General features: G+C 37.3%; 1 protein-coding gene across 1 annotated transcript in view; it reads left to right on the top strand.

Annotated features, from left to right (window-relative positions):
- The window catches only part of LOC126252970 (pyridine nucleotide-disulfide oxidoreductase domain-containing protein 2-like), a 169,989-nt gene that overhangs the window by 2,852 nt on the left and 154,627 nt on the right, over positions 1-12,510 (top strand). Inside the window, exons 2-3 of the mRNA XM_049953991.1 lie at positions 2,676-2,863; positions 8,095-8,250. Of these exons, the coding sequence (XP_049809948.1) occupies positions 2,676-2,863; positions 8,095-8,250 (344 nt within the window). The remainder of the gene's footprint in view (positions 1-2,675; positions 2,864-8,094; positions 8,251-12,510) is intronic.

The raw sequence follows: 12,510 nt of genomic DNA, 5'->3' as shown, positions 1-12,510 counted from the left end.
AATGTAAGCAGAGGGCAGTGTCATAATGCCATTTGTTATGAAATGTTGTCTGCGTGATTCGTTATGTCTTAGGTCACATATTATGGGTATTGCCTTTTTTTGCATTTTGAAATATATCTACCCCCAAGTGAGTTCCCCCAAAATATGATTCCACACTGTAATGTAGAGTGGAAGTAAGCATAATATATATGTATGAGAACAGATTTTTTGACTGATTTTTTTGAGTATCCTTAAAATGTAACATACAATTAATAACTTTTTTGAGATATAATTTGTGTGAGTCTCCCACTTAAGATTTTCTTCAAGCCATATGCCAAGAAACTTGACAGAGTCCACACACGTAAGCTCTTGGTTATTTAGAATCACATTGGGCATCTCTTATTTTTGGGATGAGAGTCTGAAGTTGATGTACGTTGTTTTCTGTATATTTATCATCAGTTTGTTCTTGTTGAACCATTTGCTGAGTGACGACATAAGCGGTTTAATTTTTTGGTTGTGGTCCCCTGTATCAGTACCTGTTGTTAGTATACTTGTGTCATCGGCAAATAGTGTGGTAAGTCCTTTAGTAAGCTTCGTGCTTATGTCATCAATGTATATCAGAAACAGCGTGGGTCCCAGGATTGAGCCTTGTGGCACACCATATCTAATAGGCATTGTGTCAGAGGAGTGGATGGTACATTGATGGGTGGTTGTATTCTTTTTTTCAAAATTAATTTCAACTTTTTGTAATCTGTTTGACAGGTAAGATTCTAACCATTTGTTTGCAATTGTACAGAATTGTATGTTATTAATTGCATATAATTGTAAAATTATTTCACATACACTTATCTGTGATAAATATATCATTGTATGAAAGAAAAGTTAAATCAAGAAAACTAACGAATTATGGACTGTACTTACCTTTGGGAAGGGAAGTGTTCAGTACTGTTAATAGACGTACATAAAAGTGATAGCACTAACCTAGCTTTCAGAACTATTATTTCTTCCTTTGAGCGGAGAGAGGAATAGGTTGGGGAAGATTAAACAGGCAGTGTAGGTCAATCAAGCCCCAGGATGACAATGACCCACTTCTAGCAATTACGAGGGTAGGCCAAATTCCGTGCTATAGTATATAATAAAATACGAGGCTGCCAATAAATTAAATTAAATTTAAAACCTATGCTTAAAAACACACACACACGCAAAGAGAGAGAGAGATGGGGGGGGGGGGGGGGGGGGACACCTCATGCCTCCTAAAAAGAGGAATTTTTTGCGTGCAAATTGAACAGGGGTACATTAAAATACAGTCCCTTTTGTGTCAAGCTTTGAGGTTGTGGTGAACACCAGGATCTTAGCCTATACATCATTCTAATGTAGATCTGTATATTTATAATAATATAGTCTATCTAAAAACAAAGATGATGTGACTTACCAAATGAAAGTGCTGGCAGGTCGACAGACACACAAACAAACACAAACATACACACAAAATTCAAGCTTTCGCAACAAACTGTTGCCTCATCAGGAAAGAGGGAAGGAGAGGGAAAGACGAAAGGATGTGGGTTTTAAGGAAGAGGGTAAGGAGTCATTCCAATCCCGGGAGCGGAAAGACTTACCTTAGGGGGAAAAAAGGACGGGTATACACTCACACACACACACATATCCATCCACACATATACAGACACAAGCAGACATAAAATACAATGTCTGCTTGTGTCTGTATATGTGTGGATGGATATGTGTGTGTGTGTGTGTGCGAGTGTATACCCGTCCTTTTTTCCCCCTAAGGTAAGTCTTTCCGCTCCCGGGATTGGAATGACTCCTTACCCTCTACCTTAAAACCCACGTTCTTTCGTCTTTCCCTCTCCTTCCCTCTTTCCTGATGAGGCAACAGTTTGTTGCGAAAGCTTGAATTTTGTGTGTATGTTTGTGTTTGTTTGTGTGTCTGTCGACCTGCCAGCACTTTCATTTGGTAAGTCACATCATCTTTGTTTTTAGATATATTTTTCCTACGTGGAATGTTTCCCTCTATTATAACCATATTAATAATATAGTCTCTTACACAGATTGTTCAGCCAATGAATGTGGAATGAGAATGATTTAATCACAATCAGCATAACTTAGTTCCATCAACAATGCACCATTTTCCAGTTGAACTGGTTTCCTACATAATTCAGTTTTCTTTTAGTTACTGCCCTAATTATTTTGCTGCTGTCAGATTTTCGTAATTAAAAGTCTTGATATCTCTTTGAAGATTATAATATTTTAATTATAATGATACAACCCTGATTTCCATTGCTTAATATATTTCACTTAATTAAGCAATATAACTATTGTTTCTTGTAGAAACATTTTGTGGTAATTTATAAAACACTGTATAATTTCTTTTAAGATTTGTATATTAGTATCATAAGATACTGCAAAATTGTAGGTATATAGTAAATGAAGTATAAAAGTGTAAAACACTCAATAATTTCCTCTTAAGATTTGTGCAGTCATGACATAAGATACGCGAAAATCCTAGGTATAATGTAAACAATGGCACGTGTAAAGACAACATTTCACCAAATAGTGATGATTATTAACATATTCCACAGAATGCCCTTTGCAATAAATAAATAAACAAACACACTATTTTTTCATTAAAATAAAACCTTGTCTTACATGAGTGGTTGAAGCAGTGGTATGATTCACAGGACATAATGGACTTGTATGTGGAGCATATCTACAAAAGGCTGGCTGTAATGTCTGCATTTTAGAGCGGCGGCATGTCGTGGGAGGTGCAGCTGTAACTGAAGAAATCATTCCTGGTTTCAAGTTTTCACGTGCATCCTATGTTCTCAGTCTTTTGAGACCACAAATATACAAGGATCTTCAGCTTGAGGTTTGTATTCAAATACTCACATATTGTTTATAGTAATAGAGACTATACTGATATTTGTGCAGACATCCCTGTGCAACATATTAAAAAATGGGAGGGGTGCAGAAGTTGCTATTTTCTTTTATATCCAATATTACATCAATGAGCATAGTAAAGCAATTTGGAGATCCTGAAATGCCATTATCCTAATTTTTTTTAATTTATTTGTTGACATACTCCAGCTCTATCAAAGGCTTTTCTTACTTCATCAAAGACAGGGTCAACTGTAAAAAAAAAACCAACATTGCTGCAACCACTGTGCAGCATTGTACATGAGCATGACATCTAGCAAGCTATCTGCCCACACGAGTGTCCAGCACTAAGCTGTGGCCAAGGGGCAGTCGGACCACCCAGTTGTGAAGCATGCCATGCAACACAGTGTTCTTGAGTTTGCTTCACAGCTCAGGACAACTGGAGTCTTCCTACTACCACACTGTCCCCCCATCATGCCTGCACCATAGGATCTTTCCCCACACCTACCCTGCTATCCTGTCCCCTCCCCATATCATCCCTCTTCTGCACCCCTACTACCCACCACAGCTATCACTTCTCACTGCACAGCACCTAGAGGCAACAGTGGCCAGGTGTGTGTGAGTTGTGCTCAGTTTAATACAAACATAAAATTGCATAATCAAACAATGTGATGATAAATGCAGTTTTGGCTAGATAAGGCCAATAAATCCTGCCATCACCTGCCCTAGCATACTGACATCCATCAAATTTTTGAAGATACCTTGGACTGTATATTTTACTGTAACGCTCTACTAAACACACATCAGTGAACATCAAAATTATACATATACACTGTGCAGTATAATTAAAGGATCCTTTTTTCAAGATTCTGTAATTGTCTCCCGTTGCAGTGCAGAAGTTAGTAATTTGACTCAATTGTGTGTACACCCTTCCTCTGTAGTGGTGCAAAAATGTGGCACCCTATGATTTCACCCTCAGGCTCAGCAATGCTTCAAACAGCACAGTATCTAAACAGGAGAGAACAAAAAGGCCAGAGCTCAGAAGTTCATGTCAGGTTTAAGGTGGGTTAGTGATGTCACATTGGCACCAAATATCACCACAGTTCTGCTCAAGGCCACTGCAGATGTGTCACATGATGCGAAGGTTGTCACACCCCCTCTTACCACATTTCACACCTTCTCACAATACCTGTGTGGTGGAGGTCAGAACCATGATGCCCAGTTTTTAAATCACACAGTTTACTTGTCGGTTGCCAAGGAAAACATTTCAGACATGCCATCACTCAGAATCAATGTGACAAGACCTCAGGGGGTGGTATAAAGGATGCCAGTGAAACCACCCATTACCTTGAGGGTGTTGATTCCTACACATTTTGCGGTTGAAAACAACCATTCACAGTTTGAAAGGCAATAAGATGATGTTCTTGACAGTCTTTGACATTGCTGATAACCCCCAGGGTGATTCAACTCATCTCTTAGGACATTGTGGAGCTGCAATCCCATTGAACATGATCCGACCCTTTTGAAGTGTAGCACGACCACAGTTTTTGCAACAAGGATGTTTCTGCTGTCATATGCCCTCTTGTGGTGTGATCATGGGAGTGGCAGACAGGGGGGTTGGGGGGGTTGTTGGGGGGGGGGGGGGGGTTGGGGGGATGGGGGATGGGGGCTGGTGTAGCAGGCATGTACAACATTGAGACATAGTGAGTAAAACAACAAAGTTCCCGTTATCTGTCCAGCAGCTTTTCATGTGATGGCCCCTACTTTCTGAGATAATCAATGTTGAAGTTTTTTATATCTAAAAACGAAGATGCTGTAACTTACCAAACAAAAGCGTTGGTATGTTGATAGAGACAATAAAAAAACACACAAACACACACGCAAATTTCAAGCTTTCGCAACCCAAGGTTGCTTCATCAGGAAAGAGGGAAGGAGAGGGAAAGACGAAAGGATGTGGGTTTTAAGGGAGAGGGTAAGGAGCCATTCCAATCCTGGGAGCGGAAAGACTTATCTTAGGCGGAAAACAGGACAGGTATACACTCGCACACACACACATATCCATCTGCACATGTACAGACACAGTGTGGAATGTTTCCCTCTATTATATTGAAGTTTTATATGTTAGACTTGTTTCAGAAAAGTAAGCATAGCATAGCATCTAAAGTTCTCGACTGCCACACTGGCAGCACAGGTGTAAACCCTACCTTTGTAAGGTTTTTTTTTCCTTCAAATTCATCATATAGAATATCATTAAGTAGTAGGTGCCATGCAAAATTATTCAAAAATAGTCATTTTTGCCATACATGTCAGTCATTACAGCAAACTTTCTTCAAATGTGTGTTCTGTTTGTTACTGGATAGATTACAGAATTATTATTACTCACAATCACTTGTTATTCTAGAACAGAATTGTGGATCATATTTGTTGTAGTAACTGAAACGCAAGTTAGTAGAGCGCCACACGTTTACTGAAAGCTACTGCTTTGCAGGCACATGGATTTCTCAGAAGAGATAGTGGAAAATACAGTTTGTTTTAACTCAAAATGGATACTATTTTTTTGACTTTCTTTGGTGTGACCCATGCATATTTTATCATCCCTGGGAAAGTTGATGTGCTAAATTGATGCAAAATTAAAGAATCTATTTTTATGGGATCTTTGCTCAAAGTGATGAAGTTGAGAAAAAAAGTACACAGACAGTATTTGCATCCATACTGCCAGCATGGTATCCACAAACCTTAGCTTTTGTACTATGCTTTCTTTGTCAAAAATTTGGTAATGCTATAAGTGTAGGAGGCACGCATAAAACTCCAGTGTTGATTTTCTTGGAAACCATGGGCTGTCACATGAAAATCTGCTAGCTGGGTACTCTGGACAGGACCTTCTACAACATACCTAAGATTCATCAAAATCCATGATTAACAGGCCTGATAATCCCACTGTAAAACTCCCAGTTCAGCAACACCCTCTGTGCCACCCACACACTTGTTGGGCTCTTTAAAATTTTCTGTGCAAAAACAACCATTCACCAATTCTTAGTTTCTGGCATGACAGGCATCCCTTTATACACATTTTAGATTTTACATGCAGGTAGCAAGTGCTAGTTCAGTGATGTAGTGCAACTCTGCTGAAGTGTGTCGAAACAGTTGCCTGTCGCACCTGCACCCAGGAATCAGTGAATGGCTGTATCTCTACAGCGACATCTTTAAAGTGCCTGACAAAGCTGCATGGGTGACACTGAGGGTGTTGCTCAATTGGGTGTCTTAGAGGGATTTTTTGCCATTTTATTCATGTACATGTCAATGTTGGAAGCCCACATGAAACACCCTTTTGCTGCTTCAGACTAGGGTGTTGGTAAAATATCGATATATCGCTATTTTATCCAAAAAATATTGATATAAATTGGAGATATTTTTTCACTGATACATCAATATCGAAATGGTAGTATTGAGTGCCAATATTTTTATTATATATTGTATTTTTTTCTCAATTTTTGATAAATATTTGAAGTTGTTCTTTTAAAATGGTAGTAGAACATAATTTTAGTTTCACTGTGTGAAGGGGTCTTTTTGAGCTTTCATCACACCCAGTCTTTCTCTTTGACTGTGTGAAGGAAATGTAGATGGTACAAAGAAGAAGTCTGATTGCCCTAGGGGTTGGTGGTGTGAATGGATTAACAAGATAGCCGATATGAAGAAATAGCACATCAGTTGCATTAAAAAACAATTTTTAATGCAACTAGTGTGGTACTTCTTCACATCGGCATTCTTCAAAAACAGGTGTTGGAACTGATGAACAAAAATCTAAATGACAAGACTGGTCTTTGCAGTGGACAGAAACATGTGAGAGGAAATGCTGATGTAATCGGCATTCGGCACTACCAACAAAAACTGTAACTTTTATCTTCACCATGTAATTTTGACACTACAGCTGTTAGGTCTCTGGCATTTGAAGAAGTGAAGAAACAGGGAAGTTGACATGAAGTGTTCCAGACAAATCTGATATGTGATGAAACCAAACAATGAACCATCAGACATCTTTTGTTGTGCCACTTACCTATAGTTACCATTGTTAGCAAAGTGGTTGTCACCAGGCATGAACATGCATCGTTTTCCTTTCAATACTTGCTCTAAGGGGGATAAGCAGGCTGCCAGCTGTGTTACAGACGAATCTGATATGTGATGAAACCAAACAATGAACCATCAGACATCTTTTGTTGTGCCACTTACCTATAGTTACCATTGTTAACAAAGTGGTTGTCACCAGGCATGAACGTGCATCGTTTTCCTTTCAATACTTGCTCTAAGGGGGATAAGCAGGCTGCCAGGTTGTTGATGTACAGAATATCTAATAATAAATCAGTACTTAAATATATAGCTCTAAATCTGGCAGTATATTTACAATTTTTTCCCCTGGTTAATTTTTTTGCTGTCAGTACATTGATAATTTTTTTATATATCAAGGGCCAATAATGACATTTTTTTAAACACTGATTTATTATATTCCCGATATCTTTAAAAATATTGACAGTCCTACTTCAAGCCACATTCAGATTTCATTGAACATTTTGAAAAGTTCCTCATGGTTCCACCCTGTATACCATATCAGAAACCATGGTTGCTCTACACTCAAAAGGGTCAGATCACTTTCATTGGGAACTGCAACGAACTCAGAGAGGGGTTGAATCATTCACCATTTATAAGAAGCTTTCTGCAGCAAAATGTACCTAGGCATAATTCAACAGTTTTAATAATACATATTATCCAGAAATTTCTGATGCTCTGTGACAATAGGTATATCAGGGTCCAGATTTCTAATTAGAACTTCAAAGCTATGTATTTTCTTCCTAACTCATTTGCTTTATAATGCAAGATAGATATAGTTCTCTCTTGTGAGCAATGGCCTTTATGAGGTACATATGACTTACGCAGATTGGGACAGTCTCATTCAAAATGGCTCATGTGTGTTGGTGCCCAAAAAAAAAAAAAAAACCATTGTTGTCCATTAAAAAAATCGCTTCTATGACATGACTTTGCCTGCATTCTTGTCCTTGAGTGAATGACATTTGTGGTAGTATATTGCCTGTTTAGTTTCTTGTACAGTCTATATATAACACAGAGAGACAGAATTTAATTACCATGTGATCCACTGTAGGAAGATTATGAGTACACAATGAATGCATATAATTGATAACTGGTTTAGTAACAAACAATTTTTATGTTTAGAATCATGGGCTGAAAGTGTATGAGCGCAATCCAAACTTGTACACACCATTGAGACCTGATTTCTGGAAATCAAACGGTCCTCGATCTCTCACACTTGGTCAAGATGACAGCTATAATAAAGAACAAATTGCTAACTTTTCACATCTTGATGCAGAGGTAAGTTGGTTACTGCCTTCACTTATGTGCACATCACTACACAAGTGTTATTTCCTTGTTGTTATTTACATACTGGAATAACTAGCAAATAAACTCACAACTCAAAATATCATATCACAAAGTAATGTAACCCTATATAGATGTGAAGAATTAATTGTATGCACCACACATCACAGAATGACAGTTGTGATAGGAGAGGTACAAGTGTGCTCCCCTCCCCTCCCATCACACATATAGACATACACACACTGACTGTATTTTTAAACATTTTGAAACATATTTTCCTTAGTCTAACATAGTAAGATGATGCAGTTGTTAAGACGCTCATTTCAGAAGATCTGTGGTAGTTTCAAATTCCCATTTACACATCCAGATGTAGCTTTCCCATGGTTTCTCTAAATTACTTATGGCAAAGTTTGCAACCATTCCTCTGAACGAGACGTAACAAGTTTCCTTCCTCATCTGTCCACAGTCTGAGCTCGTGCTTCACATTCAACAAATTCATTGTTGACAGAACCTCACATTCCATCCTTCTTTATTTTGATGTGGATGAGGAAAAGAGATAGCAAGAAGACCTGAAAATGTCTTAACAGAGAATGAAATACAGTCCAGAACTATTGGCCTAAAAGACATCATCAAATAGATTAGACACAAACAAGAGATTCTGCAGTTCAGAACATCAGTCACCCAACAACATCTTATTATTAAACTATTTCTTCTGATGCTATTGTTACTATGATTAATAATTCTTCTCATTTTAGTGCCATAGTAGTGCATTTCTTTCCTTCCAAATTACCTTTCTCTCATATTTCTAGTTAAACAAATACAGAATTTTTCAGAAGCACCAGTTGCAGATCTTTGACCAAAATTGTCTAAAACTTTGCTGCTAGATGTATTGATGAAAAACTAATAACCATCAGTATTGGGTTGGGAAACACACAAGTTGATGGTATTAGCTATTTACACCCCACCAGCGGGAAATATCTTAAGCTTCATAAAACAATTAGAGAAATTTTTGTAGACTTGAATGGAGAATTGTTGTGGAAAATTAAACATTGATTTTTTGTCAGATAGAAGTGGTTTCCAATGTTATTAAGTTTGTACACTGAACAAGCTGTGAAAGAAACTAAGGAGAAATTTAGCAGTGCAATTAAAGTTCAAGGAGAAGAAATGAAAACTTTGATATTTTTGTATGACATTGTAATTCTATCAGTGATGACAAAGAGCACTGGATGGAATGGATGGTGTCTTGAAAAGAGATTATTAGATTAATATCAATAAATAAAACAACACTAATGATTTATTTATTTATTTTGTCATCCATTGTCCAGTTTACATTTTATCAACATCATCAGTGGTTGATACACTGTTTCTTATAAAACACATAACTAATGGACTGTAGATTAATTAAGTCAAGCAATGCTAAGGAAATTAGGTTACAAAATGAGATAATAAAAGTCTTAGATGAGTTTTGCCATTCAGGCAGTAAAATAACTGATGATGGCCAAAGTGGTGAGAATATAAAATGTGGATTGACAATAGCAAGAAAATAATTTCTGAAAAAGAGTGATTTGTTAATATCTAATACAAATTTAAGTGATAGGAAGTCTTTTTTGAAGGTCTTTGTCTGGAGTGTAGCATTGTATGGAAGTGAAATGTGGACAATAACCCACTACTTAAGACAAGAAGAGAACAGAAGCTTTTGAGATGTGGTGCTACAGATAATGTGGAAGGTTAGATGGGTAGATCAAATAACTAGTGAGGATGTACCAAATCAAATTTGGAAAAAAGTTATGACACGGCTTGACTAAAAGAAAGGAATCAGTTGATAGATCATAGACTAAGGCACTATGAAATAGTCCATTTGGTAATGGAGTGAAGTGTGTGGGGTGAGGGCTAAAAATTGGATGGGGAGACCTAGACATGAATACAGCAAGCAGGCTGAAATGGTGTGGGTTGCAATAGTTTTGCAGAGTTGAAGAAAGTTGCACTGGATAGAGTAGTGTAGGAAGCTGCATCAAACCAGTCTTTGAATTGAAAACCAAAAAAACAGTAATAATCAAGGACCACTTCTCCTATCAGGCACCTTGTGTGTCACCTGGTTATTCTCTCTGGTTTTGTCTTGGATTTGCCTCTCCGCTGCTCTTGATCTTGTTGCCATCATTGTGGCAACTGGTTTCATAGCATCTCATTATCGTATGGTTGTTTGTCCTTGTCTGGGTTCTGTTGCCTTGTAGTCTGTGTGTTGTGTTTCATTCTCCATCCTGGGTAGCTCCCTCTGTTTCTGCATTCATTAGCGTGCACATCGGTATCCAGCTACCATGTCTACAGCACCAATATAGTTGTTGGTGTGCAGTTTTGGGTTACTTGCCACAGTAAATTTCCCAGTGTTAGGTTATTTGTCATAGTAAATTTCCCAGTGATGACTGAAGGACATACTGCAACAGCTGCACTTTGTCTGTAGACTCGACTATCTCCAATTATTTAGATGTAAAAGTGACAGTATATGTTTTGTTTGATCATAATGGCCAATTTTTAACAATTAAATATGTTGAACATCTAGATTCAGATCATAGAAGGAAACCAGGGTATATCGAGTGAGGGGCACGCCATCACAAGGAGAAAGCTGGAAAATGTAATGGATATTGACTAGTAGCAGGCTGCCCTAAGCTATTTTCCACAGAATCTCAATTTTAATTTGCAGTTCAGCACTGTTCTTGCAGCTGAAAATGCCAGATAGCTCTGATTGTAAGTTTTAAAAGTTTCTATTACTGTTTTACCTTCACTTTATGATATTTTTCCATATGTCATTAGCCAGTGTCAAAAACCACTAAAAATGTGGATATAGAATGTACTAGCATGTATCTGGACATTACATGACAGATAAATAATTTGTACAAGTCTCATGCAAATTATACTCTGTTAAAGATGCAAGTTATAGGTGGTAGGCAATTATTAAGAAATGTTTACGTTAGTATTTTGGTGGAAAATTAATATAGGTTTTTCAGTAATTTTGAGTTTTATTTTTTAATAATATGTGCTTCATTTCCTCCCTCCATCACCCTTCAACAAAATAGAGTTGTTTGACTGTACCTCAGATTATGGGCACATTCTTGAAAGGAATGTACTGCATCATACAATCATAAACAATGACTCAATCATAGTGACTGGACAAAAATTATGAGAAGACTACTGGGGAAAGATTTATAAATTAGACTGTGCCCACAGAAAATTTAACTCTTTGTTAAACATATTCCTACAGCATATGAATTCTGTTTCCAGTTGAAACACATGTGGATAAAACTAAATTAAAGTAGGGACTAGGATGGATAACTCCTGTGATTAAAGTACCTTGTGCTAGGAAGAGAGAGCTGAATTTGATTCAGAAGAAAATATGTAGTCTAGGGTTGATATTTAGTTATGACTAGTATTGTAAAATCCTTCAGCTTTTATTTAAAAAATGAAACACATGTGCTACTACAAGAGATAAAACAATCCAAGAATAAATCATAAACAGTTTTCATTATTATTAACAAAATACAGACAAAATAGTAATACAAATGAAGCAGAATTTCTAGAAAATTTATGCGGCCAAGATGATTAAATATCACAGTCACAGCCCTCCAAGTTCAGTGACTACTTCTGCACAGGAAAATATTGCATCTGGTAGTAAACAACCAAACACATATGCATTATATTTACTTTTAGCAAACACTGCTTGCACCAGCAATATACATTAGTTTCAAAAAATGAACCCCTAAGAAGATTACAAAATTCGTCGGGTCACTCAAATGCAGTATTTCTGCTGGGTATGCCAGTGTTTCCAGCATAGTATTGCAATGTTGTGCAGACTGCCTTTAAGCTCTCTTTGTACTCAGATGAATTTCCTGGGAGCCTGAAATATTATGTAGCCATCTATAAAACTGGACTGAAGAAAAAAAGTCTAATTAGTTTTTGAGGGAGCGGCCTATGACTGAATACTGACTCATTATTCTGAGCAGTACTTCTCAACTGCCTCCCAGATTGGCTTTTGTAAAGTATTCTTCACAAGGAATGCTATACAAGGTGTCACAAATGAAGTCCTGGCAGAGATAAATAAGAGAAATTAATCTGTTGGTATTTTCTGTGACCTTCTCCAAACCTTAGATTGTGTGCCACCTCTTCTGCATGCGAGCAATGAATATCCACTGTGCTTCAGAAATAATAGAAACACATACCACTGTATATGTATTAGAAATTAATAGAAAATGTTCCTGAAGA

This window comes from Schistocerca nitens, chromosome 4, assembly GCF_023898315.1.
Source record: "Schistocerca nitens isolate TAMUIC-IGC-003100 chromosome 4, iqSchNite1.1, whole genome shotgun sequence".
In the NCBI taxonomy this organism is placed as follows: domain Eukaryota; kingdom Metazoa; phylum Arthropoda; class Insecta; order Orthoptera; family Acrididae; genus Schistocerca; species Schistocerca nitens.
This window is presented reverse-complemented; position numbering and strand designations above follow the sequence as displayed.